We start from the raw sequence: 26,835 nt of genomic DNA, 5'->3' as shown, positions 1-26,835 counted from the left end.
TTAGGAAAGAATTGAACTGCTAAACATGAGGCATGCATCAAATCCTATGAGCAGCAATATATGTTTTGTAGCAAAAAGCTGGTAGAATGTGTAGTAAGGTATTGGACAGGTTCATCACAACATGCCCACGGGAACATCATACTGCAAATCCTTGTGCAAAACGACCACAGGTTGGGGTAGGTACAAATAACACGGAGAAGATAACGTTGGAGTGAGGTATCATTACAAAAATATTGGGCTTGCCGAAGACACCTAACAAGATTGAAACAGTGCTTCGTCCTACGTATGAACGAGATACATGCATAGCTCCTAGTCAGCTCGAAGTTTTACGGTCGGAGTTCCAAGCCTCAAGCCTGTGCACAACAGCAAAGAAAAGGCCAAACAAGTATATACATTAGAACTTTGAACAGGAAACAATTTTACTAGCCTATTATCGGAATAATCTCCAGAAATGACAGAACTAAAATGATAATGAGGTACCTTGCTAGCAATGTTGCTGGACAGCCAATCCAGGCCCTCGTACAGACCCTCACCAGTTGTGGCACAAGTGCTCTGGATGTACCTGTGAGGAAGAAAACAGATTTAGATCAAGAATATCCAAGGGAAAAGTGAGGCAGTGAGTTACGTCAATGGTAAAAAAACCATGCGTCGCATTCTAGTTTCTAGATGCAGGATATAATGAATACAAGAGTATCCAAGGGAAAAGTGAGGCAGTGAGTTACATCAATGGTAAAAAAAAACTATGAATCACAATCCAGATGCAGGATACAATGAATTTAAAATAGTATTGTATTCGCTTATTGGAGAGCTTCAAGCTATATCCACAGCAAAAACAATATATAAGGGCAAGAATCCATCGGTGGTCCTTATTTACCAGTGTCGCTGGCGAAGGGAGTGCAGTCCAAGCTTATCAGTGATCTCAGCAGCATTCATAGCATTTGGAAGATCTTGCTTGTTGGCAAACACAAGCAAAACAGCATCACGCAACTCATCCTGCCATAAATTTCAATTGATCATTATACATGGTTGCAACTTGCAAGAGAGTTTGTCAATTTGTCAACTGATGAAATGCTTGTTTCCTACAACAGTGTCTGCAACAAAGATAATATTTCCCATCCTAAAGAAAATAAATGCATGACAACTAGCAGCTACTCAATGGGATTCTCCTGGATATGAGCCCTTTTCGCTTGGCTCTAGTGAAGAAATTTTCCCCAAAAGAAATGTGGAATATAGAATAGCTTTACAGTAAATAAATTAGTAAATCTTATGTACATTGATGCAGTAGTTTCATTTGTCATTATTTTCTGAAGTTCCACAGGATTGAACTAAAGAAGTAAAGGGTTGCTTTGCTAATCAATTCGCGTATCATGGATGTTAATACTAGTGGAATAATTCATGAATTAACTGATACATGGTAGAATTACAGCACCACATAAAAACACAGAAAAAATCGATTTACCTCATTCAGCATCCTGTGGAGCTCATCTCTAGCTTCCACAACACGGTCCCGATCATTGCTATCAACAACAAAGATAAGACCCTGTGTGTTCTGGAAGTAATGCCTCCAAAGAGGTCTGATCTGTTTCAGACGCACAGGCATTAAGTTAGACAACACTCCAGATAGTTTTGAAATTAAAATAGGTCAAGACAAAGGACCAACTGGTCTGAAATTTTCATAGTAATCTGATCGATTAATTTATTTATTTTTAAATAGATCACTAGGAAACTACATGCCAACAGTAAAAAAAAGTGGTAATATAGCATCAAACAGATTATAACAATCAATAATGTAGGATCAAAATATTACAGCATACCTTGTCCTGACCCCCGACATCCCAAACAGTGAAGCTAATGTTCTTGTACTCAACAGTTTCAACGTTGAACCCTGTATGGCAAAGGTAACTATTAAATCAGAAAGATCAAAGATACAGAAATAGAAATGGAAACGTTAAGATTGTACCATCAATTAAGTACAGAAGGGAGAGGGAGATCACACTTAATGCCTACCGACTATTCATTGTCCAAATTTTGTTGCCTAAATTAAGCTGACAACCAATAAAGGCACTCCATCAATTAAAGATGATATTGGACACGGAATGCTGACTCTTAATTTTACATAGATGACAGAAGTCACAATATTATGCTTTTCTTCCATGCAATTATTCAACCCAGGTTTTCAGGTATGGAAGAAAATATAACATATCTATGCATGAAAGCCTAATTTTGAAGTGTACAAGAAATGTTAATTATGCCTCCCCAAACAAAAGTTCACAACATGGTTCAGAAATGGGGGCACCAGGAGACCCGATAGCAATCTTTTTGGGGGGCATCCAAGAACAGAGATGATCAGCATCACTAAGAAAAATGGTTGAGAATGTAATCGACGTAATATGTGATTTAGCTTTTCAGCATGGACTTGGTGGGTACTCAGGTCTCAGGCGGCAACTCTGAAATTCAGCACCATTGGTATTGGAATTGTCAGGACATCCAAATCAATTAAGCACTTATAAACGTTTATCATCACGTTATATATCTGGATCAAATAATGTATACATGGAAAATGCAGTAGGAAATGCATCATTCCATATCCAATTAGGGAATGTGGTCGGCAACACACGAAGCTAAATTCTAGGAAATAAGTATAACATAATATAAAAAGAAACGCATGTGGCTGACCAATGGTGGGGATGGTGGTGACGATCTCGCCGAGCTTGAGCTTGTAGAGGATGGTGGTCTTTCCGGCGGCGTCGAGCCCCACCATCAGGATCCGCATCTCCTTCTTCGCGAACAGCCGGCTGAACAGCTTCCCGAACGCCAACCCCATCTTTCCCCCCTCCTCTTTTTCACCTGCAAATCCATACGATCTCATCCGTTAAATACAAATCCGCACGAGATCCAACCTCCCTCCCCACCGAAACCCACCCAATGATCCCCCCACGCCCTAACGGCTCGAAACCCAGATCAAATCTCGAACAAATGGCACCGGATCTTCGCCCCCACACATCAGCGATCGAAATCTAGAGAAGCGAGAAACGGCGGATCCAGTAGAATCATCGGGTGACGGACACGAACAGCGGGGCGGCGGATGGATCGCCGGGAAGGGAGAGGCGGGAGGGGGGAGCTTACCTGATCGGATCTGATCTGCGGGAGAGGGAGGGAGAGGCGGGGTGGGATTTCCGATGGAAAATTTCGGGGGTGGGAATGGGGGTGAAGCGGTGACCGTGGAAAATAATAGGCAGCGCCAGCGACGCGGTTCGGGGTGGGACGCGTGGGAGCGGAGGGGGAATTTTGGACTTTATTCCATCATCCCGGATGGCATGTTCTCAAATGCCAGCCTTCCAAATAACTTGGCATTAACTTGGCACGTTCGCGCCCAACTTCCCTTCGGTGGCGGTAGCCGTGGGCCTCCCTCCCCTCCAGCGGCAGCGGCATTGCGTAATCCCTCCGGCGATGGCAGCGGCCGTGAGCCTCCCTCCCCTTCAGCGGTAGCGGCCCTGCGCCCTGCTCCCCTCTAGCAGCATCCTTGCACCTCCCACCCTGCGACGGCAGTGGCCCTGCTCCCCTTTTGTCCCGATGCCGCTCCATCCGCCTCCTCCTCGGATCCCGCCATCGGTTCATCGTCGTTTCGTCGGAACTCAGAAAGAAGAGGAGCGCCAATGCCTCAGGCTCCTGTCGTCGCGGCCCATCTTCCATGGCTGCTCCTCTCATCCTTTGTCTCCTTGACTAGACTGAGTATGCGAGAGGAAGAAGATGAGGGTAGGGTGGATCCTAGTGGCAAATAATCTAAGTTTTTTGGGGAGAGTGGTATTTGAGAACACGACATCCAAGAGGATGGCATAAGATCAAAAGTCCTAGCGGAGGGAGGGCGCGGCGATCTCGGATGGACGGCTCAGATTCAAGATGGACCGACCGGGCGACCGAAAAAATATTTGTGCATTGACGATTTGTCAATGAAAACCGGTCAATTGATCCATGACAGTCATGACGGAGAAACTTGTATAAATTTTGCTAAAAGTTAAAAATTATCAAGCGATTTCTAGATGAGGACAACCAAGATAAGGCTGATGGTTATGATAGAGCGGTTTTTATCGTATTTGTAAACATGTCCAGTAGAGTATTGAGGAATTCTATCATATGGACCTCTATTCTTAGCCTATCGCAGCTTAAAAGTACAAGCATAGTGAGCTTTTTATTTGGTTCTTGATCCACAATTTGAGATTGTGTCGTCTTGTAAAATTATATAAAAAAACATAACTCACTTGTCTCCTAGTTGTAGCAACTAGAGAGAGGTATATATGAAAAACAGCACAACCATCAAATGCAAGAGAGAAGCAAACACAAGAGATCGGTGGTTAACACATGGTTCTCTTTAAGTTAGCAATTAGAGACATGCATGGATCAACTCCAAACTTGGTGAGCTCGTTCTATACTTAGAGTATTTCGATTTGGTCAGTTGGTTTGAGGGAATATTGAATGAGTAGAGCACTAGATTTGGGAATGATTTTATTGGCCGAATGTTTGCACTTTTAGCTTTAAGGATTTTGGGTAGAAATGTAGAATGTTAGTTCACCTGGGCTGGTATTTTTTAGCAACATGGAAGGTACTCATTGACCTTCAGTTCTATCAAGTTTTGTGATGGTTGCTTATCTTGTTTGTGAGATAAAATTAATAACCTAGTAGACTAATATTGTTATTTCTCTTATTGGTAGTACATGAACTCAAAAATAAACTAAAGAAATCTCAGCTTCATGTGGTTATTATCAACTTATATAAAATAATCACAATGCAATTGTATATTATATAAAAAGGCAATCCAAAATCCATATAAACATCCACAACGGTGAGTTACGTTGATTCATTGAACAGAGAGGAAGCCATATGGTCAAAAAGCTAGAGTCGACTCTTGGGCTAAAGCAGTGTTGGTCCCACATAAAAAACTCATTCCCCAAATAAAAAGTTACGCACAATTCATCTCTTCATGATACGATAATTGCGGCAAGCTTTCAACATGTAGGACTGATATATTTTTTATTCTCTAGAGTCGACTCTTAAATGTGAATCAATTATTTTCTCTCCTCGATACAAGTTGGCTTCTTCAGTGATGATGAGTCACTTTGAGCCTACCACGTCGGTTTATGCATCGATCACAAAATAGTTAGAGATGCTCTAACTACTGCTTGTAACATCTAAGGCAGAAAATTATGCGTGAATGGTCTAAATATTTATATTTCATGGACTAGTATATAGAGGAGTCAACTTGGATTGAAAATATTCACAAAAAGGTACCTGCAAAACCTTCCGGTGCAGATCACAAATCAAACCTGACTTTGTTTCTTTCAATCTACTTATCAAGCACATCTCTAAAAGCATTCGAGGGAGTATCCAACACAACTTGACAAACCCTGTAAGTTGTCTTGCAATTTTGTTTCATGACGTGACTTTTGTCTCACTTGCATCAATGTTACCAATTTCGTTGAGCAAGCTTGTTGTTATCACATTCTAAGTTGTCACTTGGTAGACCAGACTCATCTTCACCCAATGTTTTTTTTTACCTAGAGAGGGCAAACCCTCCCATTTCTATTAAGAGAAATTCATAAACAGAAGAGTTTCCTGACTAAGCACCTAATTTTAGCACAACCCCTCCTGCCTGATGCCATCCAATCAGTTTTACAGGAGTTGCCTCCCTAGTACATGCATCAAGTAAAATTGTTCCTTATAACATTAGATGGAGTATTTACACAAGCTATAGAGACAACAGTACCTGTTCTATTAGAGAGTATACCTAAGTAGCATTGAATCTACAAAAAGATGGCAAACCACGTAGTGCCACGATCTGTAACTCCAGATTCCTTTTAGCAATCTGCATAACAGTAACTGATTAACTGACAAGATGTTGGTGCTTCCATTTCGTCAAATGCAAATGCGACTCTCCACTGCTTCCATTTGAGTTCTCAGATATGGACTCAGCACTTGTCGTAGCTAGCTCGGAGATTTTATATCACTTCTTTGCCAGACCACCAGTGCCCATGACTTCTGTTGAGGAACACAGTGCTAGGGCTTGAACTTGATTACTTCTCTAGATATCCTCAATTCCTCATAATGTTAGGGCTTAAATTTGATCACTTCTCTAGCTATCCTCATGCAGATCACAGAGAGAATGGCCGTCAATCATGCCGGGAAAAACAACTGCTCATCATGGCTCAATCATACCGAGCAAAATGGGTGCCCATTGTCGCATTAGGAGACTACTAATATTGTGTTCTTCTTAATAGAACATAATGCTAAAATTTTTGTCATATTTGCCTCATGTTCCTGATTGCGATGCCCGTAGAGTGGCCAGGTTTGCAAGTTCTGAAATTTCATCAAATTTCCTTTCTCTCATCAATTCTTTGTCGAAAATAGCATCAGATAGCACCACTGCAGATGCCCCTGCCTCCAAATACCCCTTGATTGAGTCTACAATAAGCAATTTTGCAACAGATTGAGCGGCTTCATAGAGCAAACCATTAGCTATAGTATGTGTGCCTACTGTTTTTGTTTAAGCACTTCTTTCTAAAAATGGATGGGTGATAAAACTTTTGTTTGTGGCTAGCTTAAGATCCTTAGGTATTCTGAAAAGAACATTTGTATGCGTTCTTAGCTATAAAATCTGAGATATTTAACAGAAACATGGAGACATTTATGGAACTTTATTATAACTATGGATTAGCAGGTAACTTACCTATGCTTATTCCTTGAGAAGCGACCATTGGTAGAAAAGGAAATGGTTTCTTCAAAGCAAGCATATAGACCTCCCCACCCATTACTGAAACTGGGTAGACCTAATTTAATTTTACCACATAAGCCAAGAAATTCCAATTAGTCCTATAAATGCAGGCTGAAAACGGGTACATCTAACTAATTAATCGGGAATCAAAAGGACAAAACAAAGTAACGCACATGGGAAGGAAAAAAAAGATAGAAATTGTCTATTAATGCTTTATTTTTAATGGTATGACCTATCAACCAAAACTATAAAAAGAAAGGCAAAGCTACCTTAACGACTTCTGCTCCAGCATTGGAAGCAGATATAACCTGTAAAAGTCGAATATATCAGACACGTGGAATTAAAATAAGTTCATCGTAATGATATGATCAGGACTCCTCAACATACTTCAGTTGGTGTCAGCACTCCTGGAATACACAGGACTTCACTTTCTTTAAGAGCATGAAGTATTTCCTTACACAAATACAATATGCAAGAATCAATCAGCTTAGATGTATAATGATAATATGCAAGTATTAAGTAGTGTGTCCCACTAAGTACATCAAAGCACAGACTGAAATTGGATCAAACTTGCCAAATTAAATTCATTATGAAGCTATATAAACCATTGACATCATGCAAGGTTGCATCAACAAATTGTAACAGAAATGTGTAAGAAAGATGTTAAAAGGAACATCACGATATAAATATGGGAAATAGGCACCTCTGTTATTAGAAAAGAAACAATTCTGCAAATGTTCATAATACCTGTGCCACTTACCATGACTGTACCAGGACTCATGAGAAACTGTGCACCAGCTGTAATGGCTTTCCTTGCATCTTCAGGATTCAAGACCGTGCCAACCTAATATAACACCAGGTTCATAAATACTAGATAGTGCCATCAGCGACTAATGTGCTTGACATTAATAAAAATATTACGCATTACATTGTTAGCTCTGGTATAGCAGGATGTGACTACCACCTTCTAGAAACAAATTAATTGAGGAATCACACACTTGCACCACACAGCTTGGTTGGAAGTAAAAATAGTAAAGCGAGCATAGCGGCATACCTTTCATCTCGAAACTAAGTATATCACATCTTTAGTGAAATGTTGAAAATGATCAAAGCAGTTAGTATCAAGGAAACTAAAAAGTAAAATGAATACATGAATTCAGCGGTTCTGACAGACTGAAACAATAGCTAGGCCACAACACGTGATGCCATGAGACACCTATGCAGGCAATGAAACAGAAACCTACGAAGTTAATTATGGCAGGGACTAACCCCAAATGTCAAAGAAGGATAACTTCTGCGAAGATCACCAATAACCTGCAACGAGAAGATTTATCAATATGAGAAGATTTATCAGTCTGTTTTAAAATAGCAGGCAGCAATGATCATGGCAGAAGGGCAAGCTTGCAGAAGAATGGTGGAAATGGCACCACCTCCAGCGCTCCAGGGGTGGACATCACAATCTCTAGCTGCAAAACAGAACACATGTCTGTCAGAACCAGGGATGAGCAATGAGAGAGTAGTACATGACTGACATCGTCAAGCAAGAGCTTAGATGGATTGATTGTTGCGACCACAAAACCTAAGCGCGGTCGCACAAGCTCTTGTGCGAATATGCAAGAATCATCCTTTGGAGCCAGAGGGCTCGGGACGCATTGTACTAGGTGCCAGCCAACACAACTCACCACGGAGACGCCGCCGCGCACGGCCGCACGGGCCGCCTGCATCGCCGTCTCCCCGCTGCATGGATGGGAGGATCCACGGCACAAGAGTGGAAACACGACGTCAGACAGGCAGCGAAACCTTTTTTCCCCGGCGAGGCATACCGCCGAACGGGTGACGGGCGGCAGAGGAACCCGGGAAATAGAGAAGAAAAGCCTTTGCTTACTCTTGTGCGCGGAGGCAGGCAATGACGCGCGAGTGGAGTATGGAGCGGAGCGCCTGCGACTCGGGCGTCTTCCGCGATGGCGGCGCGGCCGCTCGCCGGCGACGGCGAGGCAGGGCCGTGCTCGCTGGCGAGTGGGCGGCGGCGGCAACAAGCATTCTCGAGCTCAAGGCTGGAGAGAAGAGGAGTGGATGGGGGGAAGACGAAACGAGAGGAGGATTGGGAGAAGGGGTAAATGGGCCTTGTGGGCCTAATGGATGGGGTTTGCGCAGAATTTTTAGTGGGCTAATGGGCTGGCAGTACCAACCCTATTTTTTACGATGGAAAAGTCCACTTTAGGTTCCTCAATTAGGGGTAAGTTTCATTCACGCCCAAAACCGGTTGTAAAGCATCCGCAATTATCAAACCAATACAAATCGAACCCCTTAACGATTTAGACAGTGATTTCGTTCTACGTGACACATTGACCTAGTTTTTATATACATAGTGCTTACGTGTAATTATGATCAACGAAAATAAAATACTACCTCCACTCTAAAATATAAGGAGTTTTCAGGTTGGGCATGAGTATTAAGCCCTAAAACATAAGGAGTTTTCAGGTTGGGCATGAGTAAAATTAAATTTGTGAATGTTGTGATTGGTTAAGAAGAGAAATTAGGCTACGAAATTAAGAGTTGGAAGGTTGTGATTGGTTAAGAAGAGAATATGTTGTTATATTTTAGGATAAATGTTGAAGGTTAAAAATTGTTATTTTTTAGAATTGGGGGAGCATATTCTTGGGATTTGATTCCTTATGGGATTGACGTGTGCTTCTTACTCGCTATCTGCTTGTGCATGGAGCACTAATCCGGCAGCACACGAGGGGGAAGGTTGGGAGAAGGAATGAAGGGCAAAAATGCAACTTCATTCATTTCTTAATTTGTGCTCCCTCAGTCCCATAAGGAATCAAATCCCAAGAATCAAATCTTAGATACGAACCATACAATTTACTCTCTCAACTATTTCTTTTTACTATTTAGCTCCTTCACTCTTAAGATACTAATTCTATTGGACACATGCTTTGTATTTATTAGAATGATTCAAATAATAAGATGATAATAATTGTTTCTTGGTTTTTGGGTTAAGAGTGGTTATTTCATGTATATTAGAATTTTTAGAATGGAAGGACTATCTAGATTCATCAACAGAATTTTTTTTAATGGGATACGTCAATAAAAAAAACCAGAGGGAGTGTTGAGCAATTGCAATGGCACATATCACAAGAACCAATTCCGTGACCGTGAGAAGCTCTTACTCGTCTATCATAGCGCATGGATCATAACAAACCAATTCCCATGTTTCAAGTGTTCATAGCAAAAATGAAACAAGAGAAGACACATGCGAGATGACTAGAAATTCAGAACACAGAGAGCCAGGGAATAGTGCATCTAGATGAGGTTACATCATACCCAAGCAGCAAAGGCCAGCACAAGGTCTATGATATAACTCCGTATGATGTGTTTCGAGCGTTCATGGAAATCATTTCAGCTCGATTCGGTCTAACATAATGAGCTTAGTTGTAACTTTGGTTGGTAAACCTTTTCATGTCAAGAAATCAAGTAGACAGACAGACATTCAGACAACTAGATAGAGCAGACATAGGTTGAGCATCACATAAACACGCATCATTTTGATGGGTCTTTTGGGGTGGAGTGGAGCTGTGGAGCAGCAAAAACCCAGCTCCACCCCCATAGCACAAATTTGTGGAGCTGCTCTGCCAACTCCGCTCCAAAAAACAGAGAATTTGTACTGTTTGGCACAGCTCCAGCTCTAGGTAAGTTGGAGTTGGGAGCTGGAGCTGTGCCAAACGGAGCCTAAGAATCATGTACCAAACCCCTCGTAACCATGGGGTTGCTGGTAAAGTATGCATTATCTTCATCACCTTGCTATATATATATACAGGTCAGAGCAAACATACAGGAAACGAAAACTACCATTCCATATACTCCATAGATTGCAGAAAAACAATACTATAGCCTGTAGGAGCATTGAGCTGCTACAGTTGCTTGCATACAAACAATCCAACAATCAGTATTCTGCAACCCGCAGAAATAAAGAAGTGCAAACAAACTGAATGTTTAAGTCTTGAAGCCATGAGAACAAAAGTGAACCAGGATGTAACACCCGGATTTTGATAATGCAAGCCGATGCATGAAAGTACATGTTCGGATGATGGAGAAAAAAATAGTAGGTACATGGCGCTCCATACTGGATCTCCACTGTATCAACTTCCAAATATGAAGATGGCTTCAGCAATGCAATAGTAGGTTTTAAGACACAGATTACCTCATAAAACATCTTCAGAACAGGGAGAAATACAGCCAAACAACAAGATGTGTACGGTGTACAAAACTATCAACTTTGTATTCAGGTGAGGAGACGAATTCTTATGAAGCTTCAACTAAACAGACAGAAGGCATAGCTAGCACAAGTTTTTTGCTAACTACAGCTCGAAAGGAGGAACAGCACAACAGGAAAAAAGGATACAAACACACAGTTCGTTTTTGGTCAGGTGCTGCCCAGTCAGTAACTCAAGCTCAAACAGAGTGCCAAGCTGTCCTCTGCTATAAGCCTATAACAACAACTACACTATTCAAGGTCCCAGAGATTGCAGAAAATAGCAGGAGTGTTGAGGTGCTACAGTTATGGCATCCAAACAATTCAAAAAGAAGTATTACGCAGAAATAAAGAAGTGCAAACATACTGAAGGTTTAAGCCTTGAAGCCATGAGAACCAAAGTGAACCAGGTGCCATCATAAAAACTGATATAACACCTGATTTTGATAATGCAATTAGTTGTACGGAAGTAGATATTCAGATGTGTAGAAATCCTTTGGCACAGGAAAGATTTAATAGGGTAAATGGTGCTCCATACTGTATGCTCCACTGCACCATCTCCTATGTCTGAAGATGGCCTCAACAATTATACCAGTAGGTTTTAAGACAGATTACCTTACCAAAGCATTTTCAGAACTAAGCAAGATATAGACAACTGAAAAGATATGCACCCAGTGTACAAAAACCATCAACTTTCTATTCAGGTGATGGGGATTACCTTATAACAAAAGGAGACAAATTCTGATGAAGCTTCAGCTAAACAGACTGAAGACATAGCTAACATAAGTTTCTAAATATAACTACAGATAGATATGGAGAGGCACGGCACAACAGGGAAAAGGGATGCAAATGGACAGCTGGTTTTCGGTCACAAGCAGAGTGTCAAGCCATGACAGCCATGCCTGCAATGCCAAGTCGCAAATCACCTGCTCTTAGCTAGTCAGAAGCCTGGTGGTCGCTTGAGAATGTGGCACTGGATGGTAGGGAAAATGCAAGTACAAACTTGAGTATCTGCCGTGTTCACTTCACATCATAAGCTTGTCTTGAACTTTATGGATTTGAGGGTTACGCGATTAAATGGGGTGTCTTAAACTCAATTTTATTTTCGGATGCAAGAAATGAAATACATTTGAATAGCCTAACCATAATTTGGTCACATAAAACCAAATTGAAAACTACTAAAATGGGGGAAACAAAAGGTAGCATACATTTTTCATGAAACTACTGAGATGTCCCACATCCTACATTATTTCCTACAATAACCGAGCCATGATTTTTTTAGCAGCCTGCTTGGTCTCCATATGCATAAGCAGATGGAAGAGAACTGTTAAAAGAAAATGCAACACTATGTTGTTAAAGAATGAAATTTGCACATACAGATCTTGCAACAAACTGGAGCAAGTTTGTGCACCACAAAACTAGTTCATCAACAACAGCACATCCCAAAACTATTTAACAACAACGGCACATCCGACATGATGAACAATTGAGCAAAAGAGCAAGAATCTAGCATCATATTGTCACAAAACCGAAATTGTGGATGTTACATTAGAGATCGACATCGATGGCAACATAACACATAATCTAGAGTACCAGGGACAAGTTTTCCTGAACCACTCCAGCAAAATTATTCATCCCCCGCAGAACAAAAATAGTAAATCAAGAAAAGCCTCACCACGGCACGACGGATCGGTGAGGTCAGGCGGCCATGGGGTGGTTGGCGACGTACTCGATGGCGAGCGGGAGGGAGTCGATCTTGTCGGCCTCCTGGTCGGGGATCTCGAGCTTGAACTCCTCCTCGATCGCCATCACCACCTCCACCGTGTCCAGGCTGTCCAGCCCCAGATCCTTCTCGAAGTGCGCCTCGGGACTCACCTGCCAACAACAAGCTAGGGTTAGGGTTCGGATGGCGACGGCGGCGGCGTGGATTCGAGCTGCGGGCTGGTTGTACCTTGGAGGGGTCAACCTTGGGGTGGCACTTGAGGACGTCGAGGAGGCGGTCGACGACCTCGTCGCGGGTGAGGTGGGCGTCGTGGGAGGACATGGGCCGCGCGAGCCACCGCGCCAGGGCGTGGGGCTGGGACGCCGCCGCGGCCCCCGCAGCCGCCGCAGGGGAGGGGGAGAGGCGGATGCGGCGGAGGATCGCCGGTCGGAGCGCCGCCGCCGCCATTCTCTCTCTCTTGGGGCGATTCGGATTTGAGTCGGCCGCCGGAATCGAGGAGGATGAGCCGATGAGGTCGCCGTGTGCTGGTGTGTGAGTGTTTCTCTCTGATCTTACTTTAGAGGACTAATCGAGTTGCTGGGCCGTTTGATTGCAAATCAACGGCGCAGATTAATCGAGTTGGAACTTTTGTTTTAATTACTCCACCCATCCTATTTTAAACGCAGTTATGAGTTTCCATGTCAAATTTTGATTAAAAACACATAAGTCACGCATAAAGTACTATTCATGTTTTATCATCTAACAATAACAAAAATACTAATCATAAAAAATTTTTAAAGAATAAATTGCGTTGGCGGTACAAGAACTTGGCAGGTGGGTGCGATTAGGTGTAAAAACTTGAAAATCAAGCATAGCAGTACAATAACTTGGCTAGGTGGGTGCGCTCATGGTGCAAAAGTAGCCATGTAAAAAAATTGCCACGTTGCTATTCCACCTTAGCAAAATTGCCACATCAGCTTTGATATGAAAGACCTATCTCATTTTATAGAAAACCACAAATAGCTTTTTTTTTGTTCCAATCACATTTCCTTTTTAACTCGACAAACAGAACAAACGAATGCATATCTCCTTCCATCTTTCTTGACGTGTTCCTAATTGAGAGGCGGCTACGGTGGTGGCGATGGCGGCGCAGCGACGGTGGCGGCGGCAGTGACGACGACAACGAGGAAAACCGTTACATCGCAGCGGTGGCGAGGGCTTCGTGTGCCACATTAGTTCAAGCACTAAACCAGTAACCAAACCAATTCAAGCCGACAATTTTCTCCTAGCTTGTTATCACTTGCTGATGGTTGTAGATTTCTATTTTTCGTTCATTTGATGGATGATTTCAAAGTTAAGGTTTCATTGATCTGTACAATGGCTGCATTTTTTTGGATTTTCACTTGAATATCCTGTTATTTGTTATTACAATTCAATGAAATGATCTAATGGTACTAGCCACTAGATTGGTTTTACTGTAATTATTGGTGTTTCCTGTAACTATATGTGATATAAGAGAAACATTGGCAATGAGAAATTCTTACTAGATGTGTTGTACCCTTTTCAGCAGATATAATTAGTTGAATAATCTGCAAATAATCTTAGTGTATTATTTTCCTTATGCGGTATAACACATCAACCAATTATTTTGTATTGCAGGTCATGAGGAAGAAGAATTCACAATTGAACTGTATCGTGGTGGGTTTTTTTTGGAGTTGGCAGTAGCAGAATTTATTTGGATGAGAAGATGGACTGGTTTGATCATTGTGATACAGGAGGAAAACAGATATATCTGAAGAAGTAATTGGAATACAAAAGTTATTAGGGACTTTCTGTAAAATGAGATGGTCAATTCATGCTCATGTGGCACTTTCGCTAAGGTGGAACTATGGCGTAGCAACTTTTGCACCATGAGCGCACCCACCTAGCCAAGTTATTGTACCGCTATACTCGGTTTTTAAGTTTTTGCACCTAATCGCATCCACCTGTCAAGTTCTTGTACTGCTATGCTCGGTTTTCAAATTTTTGCATCTAATCGCACCCACCTTCCAAGTTCTTATACTGCCAATGCAATTTACTCATTTTTAAATAAGACGGACGATCAAAGTTGGATGCGGAAACTTATGACTACGCTAAAAATGGAGCGGATGGAGTACTATCTAGCTGAAGTTTGAGCCAAACATCCCCCACTCTGTTATTATACTTTGATGCACGGAGTGCATTTCTGAATACTTTCATAACTACTTCACTATATCATTGTTGTTGCGGATTATTTACCCCACAACTCTAAAAATAATTTAGATAATTTCTCCGTTTTTTAATAGACGACATCGTCGAGTTTTGAACATATGTTTGACCATTAGTCTTATTTAAAAATTTTTATACAAATATATAAGATATAAATCATGCTTAAAGTATTTTGAGTGGTAAAATAACTCTTAATAAAATAAATTATAATTACATTTTTTTAAAAAAGACTAATAATCAAACGCAGTGTTATCTATTTAAAAAAACGAAGATAGTATATTACTTAGGTCACTTGTTTTGAGTTATTCCGTCCGTTGCAGAATAAAACAATACTACCTTGTATCCAAGCACTTCTCTGCTCGTCCCTATGTCCCATGATAAAACGATACCTTAAATACCTTATCCCGAGACATTTCTAATAGGAAGGAAAAAATGGCTAAAGTATCTATTATTAATTGAAAAGTAATATTGGTTAAGGGATAAAATGATGGTGTTGAAGAGATAATACTTATTAATTCGCTGACCAAGGCTAAGGAACACATGGTAGAAATCAACTTATTTTAAAACAAACCTTGAACTTTACAAGCAAACTATAGAGAGAGTATTTGTTGAGTTTATTTCTAAAAATGTTTAATTTACACCTGTAATCAAGTAGATAATCTCCATGGCAACAATCCGATGAATAATTTATTTTAAACGGAACCTTTGACAAATATAAAACGCACGCTGTAACTGTCAAAAAAAGAGAGAACGCACGGCGCATACTAATACTTGTCAGCAGTTTTACATAATTCCAATTTTGAATCTAGAAGTAATTTGTTCCATTGTCAAAATCTAAGCCTATAATTTGATGGCAAGGAAGCAAATGTCCTAAACAAAGCATCCTCGTTCCTCTCCCTTCATTATTTAGAGCATCAGGTGTTTTTTTTTTTAAAAAAAAACCATCATTAGGTGAAGTGCCCAACTCAGAATAATAGCCTAATAGTGGCATCCTAAAACAATGACCATAATAATGTAATATCAGAACATCATCTCTACCAAGAGCACAAAATCAAATCTGGAAGACATCAAAAGCAAAATTGATTCTTCTGCTGTGCAGTTTACCGGGCTCCAAGTAGTCTCTGTTCTGTAAAACTACTCAAGAAATGCATCGTGTGCTCCATCCCAAGAACAAAAGAGAGAAAATTCAGTCTAAGCCTGCAATCCATCCTTTCTGTAAGGTGTCAAGAGATGTAACGATTTTCTTTGTTGGGCGCACATTGTCACCTCTCATCCTCTCCAAGAACCCATGGGCTGGAACTTTGGCATTGACATACGCTTCAAGAAGAACAGCATAATGTAGTGGCCTTGGTGCGTACCCGACATTCTTCAGCCTGTCAAATATCTTCTCAGTGTTATGGATATCACCCCTTTTCGCATATCCCTTCATCAAGAAGAAGTACGAGGTGAAAAGCGGCTTTCTGTCAGGATTTTCTTCTGCCACATTCAGGAGGAATGAGTCGGCTTTCTCCACCTCACCTGAATTCACATAGAGATTGATGAGTGCATCCCAGGTTAGAGGACCGTTCGGGCACCCATCACGGCACATCCTTTCCACAAACTGTTTGCCCTTAGAAAGAAGTTTATTCTGCGCGTACACATTCAGCATCGCATTGTAGTACTTGGAAGATAGCTTTTCTGGTGCGTTCGCCATCGCCTCAAAGGTCTCCTCTGCTTTTTCAATAAGCCCGAGTTCACCCCATACCTTGATTGCAGACAAGAAATCCTCCAGCTTAGGTTCTGTGCACATTTCCCATATTCTGGCCACATCATTTGGCTTGTTGAGGGCAGCATAGAGGTGAAGAAGAGATTTGATGACATGCCGTCCGTCCTTTGAATTCGAGAGCTGCGCTTCCATCTCCTTCACAACTGCTTCCGCTTTCTCTGTGAGCCCACCATGGATGTAGAACCTAGCAACCATTGTTTGAGTTGAAGTAGATGGCTCAATGCCATAAGCCTTCATCTCATTTAAGACCACCTCAATGCCTGCCAGGTCATTTGACCGCCCTTTCAAGTCAATCAGCAGTCTGTATGTAAAGGCAGAAGGCTTGACATTTTCCTTTTCCATCAGCATGAGTACGCTAGCTACCTTTCCAGGAGCAATCCTCTTGTATAGCAGTATCATTTGGTTGCAGAGGGTGACAGTTAAACGCAAACATAGGTCTTTTATTTCCTTGAAGACTTCTTCTGCTTTCTGGATATCGCCCGCCAACACACAGTTCACAATTAGAGTTTCATAGAGTACCTCATTCCTGAAAGGTAGTGGAACCCTCTTAATATACTTTTGAGCAGTTTCAATACCATGGCTCCGTGCAATCAAATCAAGATGACAAGCATAGTCACGTTTTTCAAAATTGAGTAACTTTCCTCTTTCCATCCACTCCACGAACTGCAAATATTCACAGATGTATTAAAGAATAGTGTATTTTCCCCCAGTGATCTAAAAATGTAAAATGATATCTCCCGAAGTGGCCTCATGGTTTGAATCATACACAAAATGCATGGGTTAAATGACATAAAATCACATGTCAATGACGTCTTGCAGTTTGTCAGAGGCCTAACTCTTGCCGTTGTCGATTTAATAAGCCATAATTCAGAGGATGGATATGTTATCAGCACTAAATGAGCAATAAAAAACAATGAATGAGCAGCTGCTTGGATATAAATTAAGAAAAGAAAGTTGCAAATGATGAACCATTCCCTAATGTTTCAACAAGATAGAATGTCAGCCACCCCTTCTTACTAGCAGCCAATGGACAGCCATGACACCATGATTAAATTAAGAAAAGAAGTGCTCACTGCCTCACCCTACCCACATTCCTACAACACAAAGCTTGCATTCCCTGAATCCCCAAACAGTGTTGAATCAGCTGACCATGCACCAGAAATCCCCAAGTACATCAGCCCCTATGGCCAATCTGGCTTTCAACAGTAGCACCACCTTCATCTACTCCATCCTTGAAGCAATCACCAGTCTCAATTTCTTGACCCAAGCACCAACGGGCCATTCTCACCTACCTGCTGAGGTAGCTTGGCGAATCAGAGCAACTATCATGATTCATGACAAGGGTGCAGCACCAAGCTGTGGCAAGTGATGGTCAGTGCTTAGACATGGTAGATGCAGCAGCTGATTGCCATGGGCTTGACCGAGTGTGGCAGGTGTTAAGCGAACTATAGCGAGAAAGAAGTACTGCCAAGTCTGGATATAAACGACAAGCAGAAGACAGACCAGCCATGGGTGACAAGGCTTGGAATATGAACGCATTTGTTTTACTGAATTATATTCATTTTGAAACCATTGTGAACTTCTGCTGAAATTTGAGACTTGGAACTTCTTTTCAAGCTTTCAAACTTGCTGAGAAAGTACACAAAATCTTGGCATATTAAGACTTCAACATTCTGATCATAAAATCAGTAAAGCTAAAGCATTTAAATTTTAAAATTTGCATAGTTGGAAATTGAGGCTTCGACTTGCAAAGTACAACTCATGGTCGCAATTGGATTAAACTAACATTTGTATTTTTTTGAAAGACCTAAAATTCAATTTTGAAATTTTATGCTTCAAGCATCTCTGAAACTCAAAGTTCCAAGTTTGGGTTACAAACTTCCAATTTCTGAAACTTGAAACAGGGTAGATCTTGCATGAGACTTAGAATTGCATATCCTATTCGGAGAGTATATCATTTGCTAGAAATGCTCTAAATTAATATAATTGAATTCTGACTAACTTGTTCAACTGGTATCTAACCTTTAATGAAGATATGCACAAGTATTCAAGTAAGGCACAAAAGGCCAAACTGTAAAATTGATGCTGGTAATTAAGCAACTTGATATTTCATCCTTTCTTCAAATCTTTTATATGAAATATTAAGCTCTCTCTTTTTTTATTATTTTCTAGCATGGTGATACGTGCAAAAGGATTTTGCCAATAAACACATACTTTTCCAAAAAGGACCATCTGCTAATGTTATTCTATAATGAAAACAGTAGTCCTGTTCTCTAGATGATTGTTTCAGAAATTTTAACTTTACAATTTATCATTCAAGTATCCACTAATCGCCATGCCAATGATGGTACTTCATAATATAAGAGTGCTCTCGTTTTCCAGAATATCAAAAGTGCAAGTTTGAAATAGATCATCTGATTTAGACTTGTCAATGGCCATTCTGCATTGGGGTTTATTGTGCCAACAGCCCAACAGATGAACTCAAAAATGATTCATTAACACTTGGATTATTTATTGATCCAAGAAATATTCCAAGAGTCTTAAAGTATTAAGAGTTAATTCAAGTTCATAATTACTTCTATTCTAGAACAAGCAACTGCAGCAACATAACGGAAGATATGTTTCAACCACACTAGATCAGTAGATAGTTGATTAAAGGAAACTACATTCTTCAATTGGCTTACTGAAATAAACTTAGGCTATTTACACAGAGGAATGGAAAAAATCGCGGAAAACCGAACTATTATACAATACTTACCTTATGTAATACGTTGGGATTATTTAGCTACGATGTTTACAGAAGCAATAACGGTAAATGCACCAGAATTCTTGGAGAATATTCAAATACCCCAAAGAGCCAGCTATAGGCCCTCCCATGTGTAAGTAAAGATGATCCTATAATGCACGTCCACATTGAGAATAGCAAAAGCTAGTTCAACAACTTGTGAAGCTTTGTCCACTTAAACTCATTTCCTAACTAAGTAACCAAGCTAAACTTTAATTGAAATTTATTCAGATTGAGAGTCGAAACACATGCGTCATGAGATTACATAAGAATATATTTTTATAGATTCCTAGCTTTGTTAAGGTTGCAATGGAACTTCATCAGCAAATGGCATCATCAAGCAAAGTGCTGCTATTAGCTGGAAGAAAAGGAATGTTTTCTTTTATAGATTTTCAGTAAATAAGAAAAAAGTTATGTTTTATCAAAGTAGGAAGACAGAGATGCTGCATTGTTGATCCAAAACAGTATAATTTTGAGGGTTTCATAACAGAACACAATACGCATTTCCAAGATCTAACACTGCCAGGAGTCCAAATGTTGTTTGAACTTAGTAATTCAAGTATCCCAGGAGAACAGATACCACATGCACAGAAATCTCATCTCGAGAAATTTCAGCTTCATGTGGCTATCAGCAACTTACATAGAACAATTACAATGCAGTTCTATACTGCATACAAGACAATCCCCATACTAACTAGTAATTACTGCTTGTAATAAGTAGACAAGAAAAGTATGCATGAATAGTTCGAATATTAAGAACTCATAGTATTTGTGGGGTGATAAGTTAGATTAAATTCCAAAAGCAGCTGGGTTTACCAATAGTTGCATATTTTAGAAGCATTCACTTTATGAGAGGTAACACACAACATACATGATTGCCTAGTCAGTAAAACAGGTACCTGCAAAGCCTTCCGATACATATGTTGTTTCTTGAGGTGAAACAAAACCAGCATAGCGTCGTTTCTTTCAAGCTGGTTACCATCTTCAATCCACTTATCGAGCACATGCCTGAGAGAATTTGAGGGAGCATCCAACACAATTTGGAAAAGATAAGACCTGTAGGTTTTATTTTGCAGTTTTGTGTCACCACTACGATCTATTGCAGGAAACTGGGACCTTAGATTCTTAGCCTTCGTCTCACTCGCATCAATCATAACATTATGTTGATCAAGTTCGTCATCACATTCCAAGTTGTCATCTGGTAGTTGATCAGACGCATCGTCCCCCAATATCTCACTATCATTTTTGTTTCTGAATGGCCTTTCTGCAGGCTCTGAGGAAAGTCTTCGAATCGAGGGGAAACCAGTTCCTGAATAACCAAATGGGAGTTCTTGACAAGACACCTGGCAGCCAATTTCTCCCAGACCCCTCAAAGAACCACCATTCAGGTTATTATCCATTAATCCAGAACATGTAGGAAGCAAATGAGAAACATTCTTGAACCTGTGGGCAAATAAAATAAAAATCAAAGAATGGATCAGTGCCTAAAACGGAACTCTTTAACAAAAAAAAAATTCCCATTTCTAAGCGAGTTTTCATAATTCACAGCAGCATCTACAGACACACAGAATCAGATGCATATATTTCTTATTCACTCGTGACGTCATCTTCTTTTTCTGAAATTAATAACGCCAATCCACAATCCTCGCCGAACTAAGAAGAAGCATCAACACTCCCCCCCCCCCCCCCCCTCAAGACACCGAATCGAACGATCCTAATCCCTGAACAACGCGGGCGCGTCTCGAGGGGGAGACAGCGAGCGGCGTAGGCCTAGCCGAGCAACGCGAGGGAGCGGGGAGGAGGGGAGAGGAAGGATTCGGCTCACCTGGCGCCGCCGGCGGCGGCTGCTGCTCGCCGGAGCGACGGCCACATGCCGCTCGCCGGCGGGATCGGCGGCAACGGAGGAAGCGATCGAAGCGGAGGCGGCTAAACCCTAGGCTAGGGTTTGGGGACGCTGACGTCGATGAGCAAGAGGAGCAGAGAAAGCCTTTACGATTCGTGCGGCTAAGAACACTCCGGCTCCCTTTTTTTTCCATTCCGTGGAAAAACCTTTTATACAGAAGTTGCTTAAAAATATTAAATATATTAATTTGTAAAGTTTGTAATAACTAAAACTTAATCAAATATATCAATTTGTAAAGTTTGTAATAACTAAAACTTAATTAATTATGAGTTAATAGCTTTCTCTTTTATGTGCGTCAACTTAATTTGTCAGTTTCAAACACCAACTCCATTATATCCAAGATTAAAAAAAATGCTTTACATATGCTTGATCTATTATTACTTTTCCTTCAAACACAAGAAAATTCCAGCGATACCGTATTTGCACTTTCTCTTCGTAGTATTTTTTATGTTTAAATGTAAAGTGGTATTTGGTAGATTTCAAGCTTATGGAAAATTTAAAAATTTCGGTTGACTAAGGTACACATGGAGGCCTAAAATTTTATATCTAAATAGTATGGTTTTATTTGTTGTAACTGAGTTTGGATACTTTTAAATTTAAATTTTATATCTTTGTCAATCGTAAATTCATTTTATGTCTTCCAATAATAATCATACTTTTATAAGTGTGTGGAAGAATATTAAGTGGTTATATTGTTATCTAGGGGATTTAAGAAGTGGTTTTCAGTCCATCAACTATGAAATTAACCATCAACCATAGAATCAGACACTAACATCTAAAAATTAATCATGAAATCAGACATTTATAGCCTCGGCTATCAAATCTAGTCAAAATATGGCAAATTTTGTGCGGTTTTAGTGATGATTTTTTTTTATTATTTGAACATCTACTTTTTTTCCTACTTACAATTAGCTACTTTCTACATCTTTCATTATCAAAATCATGAAAACCACCATTAAGAACTACAGTTCCCTTACTCCCTTAGGGGGCGTTTAGGCTAGTTTTGATGGTTAAGAGGGGTAAAATGCCTGGTTTCTGGAAGGACCTTGATGTTGCTTAGAGCGGAGTAAATAGGCATTCCTCAAAAATATCACAACTTCATAGTATATTAGAGAGAAGAACTTCCAGTTTAAATTGGAACAAACTTTCGATCGAACTTTCCGATGTCAAATGAGAAAAATACTGACTATGAACTTGAAGCTCAAACAAAAAAATGTATCTGAATCAAAAGGTGACAAGCGAGGTATCTAAGCAAGATATAAGGTCACCAATTAGATCAATTAAGCATACAAGTAAATAAGGTAAAAACAAGCTCAAGCACAATATATTAAGAGAAGATAAGAATGAGCAAACCAAGAGAAGGGGTGTGTGATTTGTTTCCCGAAGTTTAGATCCATGGATACTATGTCTCGATTGAGGGGCAAAAAGGTCGGGAAAATGCCCACCAACGGGAGAAGATTACTGAACTTTTTTCTGTCCTCTTTGCTTCCTAAAATAGAAGCTCTTTCAACCCTTTTCCTCATGAGGTTGCACATATATATATATATACACACACTCCTCAATTTACTCTAGATTTCTTCCCTTGCGGAGGCGAAATCGAAGTCTTTACTAACTTCCTGTGGCACATTGCAATCTTGGGTGCTTACGGGAGACACCTAGCCATCTAGAAGACCTTAGTCCCCAAGAGTAAAAGATACAATCCAAGATTTGTTTGCTATGAACTTAAGTGCTCAAAGTTTGATGTGAAGCTCACAAGTTTTCAACTTCTGAATCTCTCAATCTAGATCTCTCATCTTCTCAAATCCCTCTAATAAAGACTTACCACTAGGGTAGAGGAATGACAAAGTCTAAGGCTATGTCATGCTCAAGAACTGATGAGCATCTAGGTCCCGATCTTCCGAAAGATATTGATAAGTTGATTATGGAGATCTCGACATTGATGATCCAAAGGCTCCGACCAGAACGATTGAACTCCTCATAATCACTACACCACAACTTTGTTGGTTTCAACCGCGTCGAACGCGATTGACCTCGCCAAGAAGGATATCTCCTGTAAGCTAATGGAGAACACAAGCAAGAGGGTAAAAGAATATCACAAGTTGGGGTTCCACAAATTGAACTAAGCGATGGAACCACAATAGGAGAATAATCTCAATAAAACCCAACTTTAAACGATGACAACTACTGAAAATATGATTAGGGGCATCCTAGGGTTAGCCATAGGCGCGCACCCCCTTGGGCTTAGCCCACGACACATTACAAGGTCCAAAGCCCAAATCAAACTCGGACAAGATGAGGTACACAACTTGTTTTATAGATTCTCGATAGATCAGGAGGAATTTTGACATGGGACTAGAACCATATGAAAGTAGACTTCATAAGTTTTCCAACAAGTACTCATGGATCCCGAGAGTCCTTCTGGATCAATGGCTAGGTTTGTTTGAATTTGATGTTGTTAGGAGACCATAATTTGAATCCAAAATGTGTTAAACTTCACCTCTTGCCTTATATGGACCAAAAGTGACATGGTGATGTCGGAGTAGACTTGGAAAAGGTATTGGTTTGGTCACCAATCAACTTCTTTGATCATTCATGCATTCCTTGCGCTCAATCTCTTTCCTCTTCACCGAAGAAAGTAGCTCCGCGAACGAGAGCAAACAAATCTCATGGTGCAGCAACATGATGTGAACTCACTTGCGAGGGGTGGCCTGATCTACATGACAATAGGTTTGTAGCAAGGGTTACCGGCGGAAACCATGCACCTCAAGAGTAACTAGCTATGAGAAGCTAGAGGATAACAAGTTTTATACATGCATGCCAAGGTTGGATGCAGCCAAGTGGAGAGGGTGAGAACAATCCGAAGACTCCTGAACTTCGACCCGTCAAACCGAGTAATCACAAAACCATAATTCGGGACAAATCCACATAAGAGGCCCGAAAGCCAGAAGCATGAACTAAAGGGCACCAGAGGAGCCTTGTCACAAGTCCAAAAGAACTCACAACAACAAGGGGGTAAGACACATACATAAGGTTTTCAATTGGACAAAAGTTGTCTAATGGATGGAGTAGAGGGGTATGTATACTAGGAACATCCCTCCTAGCTTAGGTGTGAACATTAAAAGGCATGTTCTAGTGGTCAAGGATAACGTAAACGAGAATACAAAAGGTTTTCTCGGGTTCGCGCACAACCCTTTAGCTCCTACTCAAACTTCAGTGAAAATACTCTACTTTTCATTGGAAAATGATATTGAGGTGGGGTTTGATGCATTAGAAACTAGACTTGGGCCTCGTTCCAAGTATGTATGCCATGCACTCCATCTCTTGACTGGCTGGATGGCACAAGGCTTGGAAGATGACCTCTTACAGCGTAATCTATCTTCTTGTTGCTGCAAAACAACCACTGATAATGTATGAGCTGGTTTCTGCTTGGCTTAACCCTTGTCATCCTCCATGTAACGCATCTTTCTCGGTGTAGGGATGATGTCTTCGGGTGTAAACCTCTTGTTGTATTTTCATAGCATGACCGCGTGTGATTGGACCATGGTATGTTTGATCATTCTTGTTGAGGCGTAATCCATCAACTTGGTTTACGTCATTTTCATTTTCTTCATGTGATGTATGACGTAAATCATCACCCTTGTTTACATCATGTGTAGCTGAGATGTCCTCATCATAACGCTTGTTCAAATATATAATATATAAATCTTACATATAAAGAATGCACCTTTGGTTGATAAATATATAAGGAAGCCATGGTCATATCCGAGCTAGTAATGTCCTCATCAAGAACATTAGCCACTCAAAAAGGGGTGGAGGGGTTTATATACCCGAGCCTCTCAAAACTAGCCCTTGTGCACATATCGGATATTCCAACCGAATTTAAATATCAAAATATCCGATATATTCAAAGCACACATACACCCCAAAGGTCACAACCAAAAGCTCCTCATCCTAGGATCTTACACATATTGGATATTCCGAAGTCAAATCGGAATATCCAATTTTCATTAGAACTTCCAATGCGACTCACCAAAACAACCATAACTTTTTGGTTGGAAGTCTGTTTTTTATGATCTTGGACTGTATGTAAGGCTCACTCAGAGGGCTTCCCAACCTAGCCAAAAGCAAGGTCTAAAACCACTCAATGGATATATTAAAACTTGGGTTTCTCTTAACTTAGCACTAGGATAGGTCACTTTGAGCAACGAGACATACACAAACACATCAACGTTGCATCCCTCTTAATAGTATGATATTCCTATACTCAAATGTAAATAAGAAGATAATTATACCAATAGAAATGCCTTTATGCAATCTTCCTTTCTTTGTCTTAAGGCATGTCAACACCAAAACTATTTCACCATATATTCTTCAAATGATTGATGTTACTTGTAGCTTCAAATAACCTTGCATAGTCTATCACGACAATATATTCACTTTATCATCCTTGATATCTTTAGGTGTCATGATCTCACTTGAGCGTCAAAACCTTTTCCAATTGTTGAGACATATTTCTCTCATTAAACTCAATGAAATTGTTAGTCCAAATAGTTCTAGTTGGGATCTCTATCTTCAGGTTCAGGACGCATAGACGGAGAGAGTCTTTTTCGGTAGCGTGGGATGGCATAAGGAGATTGAGTCTCACTCTTTTTTGAAATAGAATTACGGAATCAATATGTTAGAACGTTTTCTGATAGAGCGGAAAGCAAAGTAACCTATTTTAGAATAAGATTAAATCTGGAACAAGAAGCAAGCTTCCTAGCTTAGAGAAAGGTTTCTCTATGATAGGTATCTATTAATTGTCAAAGAGTTCAGATTAGATGTTTGATGTCTATTTAAATTCTGCCTTTGATTTGCAATAGTAGTAAGTCTACTCTTCTTCCCCCTCTCCTCAGATGTCTACAACAAGAATTGATATACCGCATTTAGAAACCATTTGGAAAGAATAGCAGCACTCCCCAAATTAACTCTATAGGTTGTGTTAGCTATACGAGCAAATTGGCTGTTTCGAGCACATAGCAACGCCAGATAGAAGATTTAGCTTGCATGAATAGGTATAGGTTAGTGAAAGCAGGCATGAGTGGAGGGCACTAGTAGCATTATCACATCAGGTAGCTTGCTATCCGAAGATATACGCCGCTTCGCTACAACTACACCAATTGGCTTACGGCCAAGACCACTTTTAGATAGAGAGCCATGGGCTTCTATCAAGTTGATCTCATATATAAAAGGGTACGAATAAATCGATGAGTATTAATCAGCACCACAAGTGTTATATACTCAAATGTAAAGATCTCAGTCAAGTGTAAGTGAATAACTTGGATCAAATAACAATGTATATGATTTGCTCCCCCTAAATGTATGCATACAAAATATTTGTGTGAAGCACGAGTATGCATAAATAGAGAG

The 26,835-nt window shown here is 40.4% G+C and overlaps 4 protein-coding genes across 5 annotated transcripts; all 4 read right to left on the bottom strand.

Moving 5' to 3' along the window:
- Positions 1 to 33: 33 nt before the first annotated feature.
- On the bottom strand, positions 34 to 3,293 carry LOC127779460 (ADP-ribosylation factor 1). Its single transcript, XM_052306239.1, has 7 exons — positions 3,127 to 3,293; positions 2,677 to 2,847; positions 1,815 to 1,885; positions 1,460 to 1,579; positions 875 to 993; positions 481 to 562; positions 34 to 353 (listed from the first exon to the last, which is right to left on the bottom strand). Exons 2-7 carry the CDS (start codon positions 2,822 to 2,824, stop codon positions 348 to 350), a joined length of 546 nt encoding a protein of 181 aa, XP_052162199.1. The 5' UTR covers positions 2,825 to 2,847; positions 3,127 to 3,293; the 3' UTR covers positions 34 to 347.
- A 2,038-nt stretch (positions 3,294 to 5,331) lies between these two features.
- On the bottom strand, positions 5,332 to 8,818 carry LOC127779459 (uncharacterized). 2 transcript variants are annotated; one of them, XM_052306236.1, is made up of 9 exons: positions 8,652 to 8,818; positions 8,449 to 8,503; positions 8,197 to 8,232; positions 8,036 to 8,080; positions 7,527 to 7,610; positions 7,154 to 7,219; positions 7,036 to 7,074; positions 6,722 to 6,821; positions 5,332 to 6,456 (listed from the first exon to the last, which is right to left on the bottom strand). In XM_052306236.1, exons 1-9 carry the CDS (start codon positions 8,804 to 8,806, stop codon positions 6,305 to 6,307), a joined length of 732 nt encoding a protein of 243 aa, XP_052162196.1. In that variant the 5' UTR covers positions 8,807 to 8,818; the 3' UTR covers positions 5,332 to 6,304. The 2 variants fall into 2 exon arrangements, with proteins under 2 accessions (XP_052162196.1, XP_052162197.1); XM_052306237.1 differs by lacking the exon at positions 8,449 to 8,503.
- A 3,692-nt stretch (positions 8,819 to 12,510) lies between these two features.
- On the bottom strand, positions 12,511 to 13,289 carry LOC127779461 (acyl carrier protein 1, mitochondrial). The gene is made up of 2 exons (XM_052306240.1): positions 12,976 to 13,289; positions 12,511 to 12,899 (listed from the first exon to the last, which is right to left on the bottom strand). The coding sequence occupies exons 1-2, from the start codon at positions 13,192 to 13,194 to the stop codon at positions 12,723 to 12,725; spliced, it is 396 nt and encodes a 131-aa protein (XP_052162200.1). The 5' UTR covers positions 13,195 to 13,289; the 3' UTR covers positions 12,511 to 12,722.
- A 2,315-nt stretch (positions 13,290 to 15,604) lies between these two features.
- Positions 15,605 to 21,521, bottom strand: LOC127779656 (pentatricopeptide repeat-containing protein At1g80270, mitochondrial-like). The gene is made up of 3 exons (XM_052306493.1): positions 21,349 to 21,521; positions 20,423 to 20,966; positions 15,605 to 17,401 (listed from the first exon to the last, which is right to left on the bottom strand). Exons 1-3 carry the CDS (start codon positions 21,393 to 21,395, stop codon positions 16,160 to 16,162), a joined length of 1,833 nt encoding a protein of 610 aa, XP_052162453.1. The 5' UTR covers positions 21,396 to 21,521; the 3' UTR covers positions 15,605 to 16,159.
- Between the last annotated feature and the right edge of the window lie 5,314 nt (positions 21,522 to 26,835).

The sequence above is a fragment of the Oryza glaberrima genome, chromosome 7, assembly GCF_000147395.1.
Source record: "Oryza glaberrima chromosome 7, OglaRS2, whole genome shotgun sequence".
Taxonomy (NCBI): Eukaryota; Viridiplantae; Streptophyta; class Magnoliopsida; order Poales; family Poaceae; genus Oryza; species Oryza glaberrima.
The sequence above is the reverse complement of the archived record's forward strand: the minus strand, read 5'-3'. Positions and strand labels throughout refer to the sequence as shown.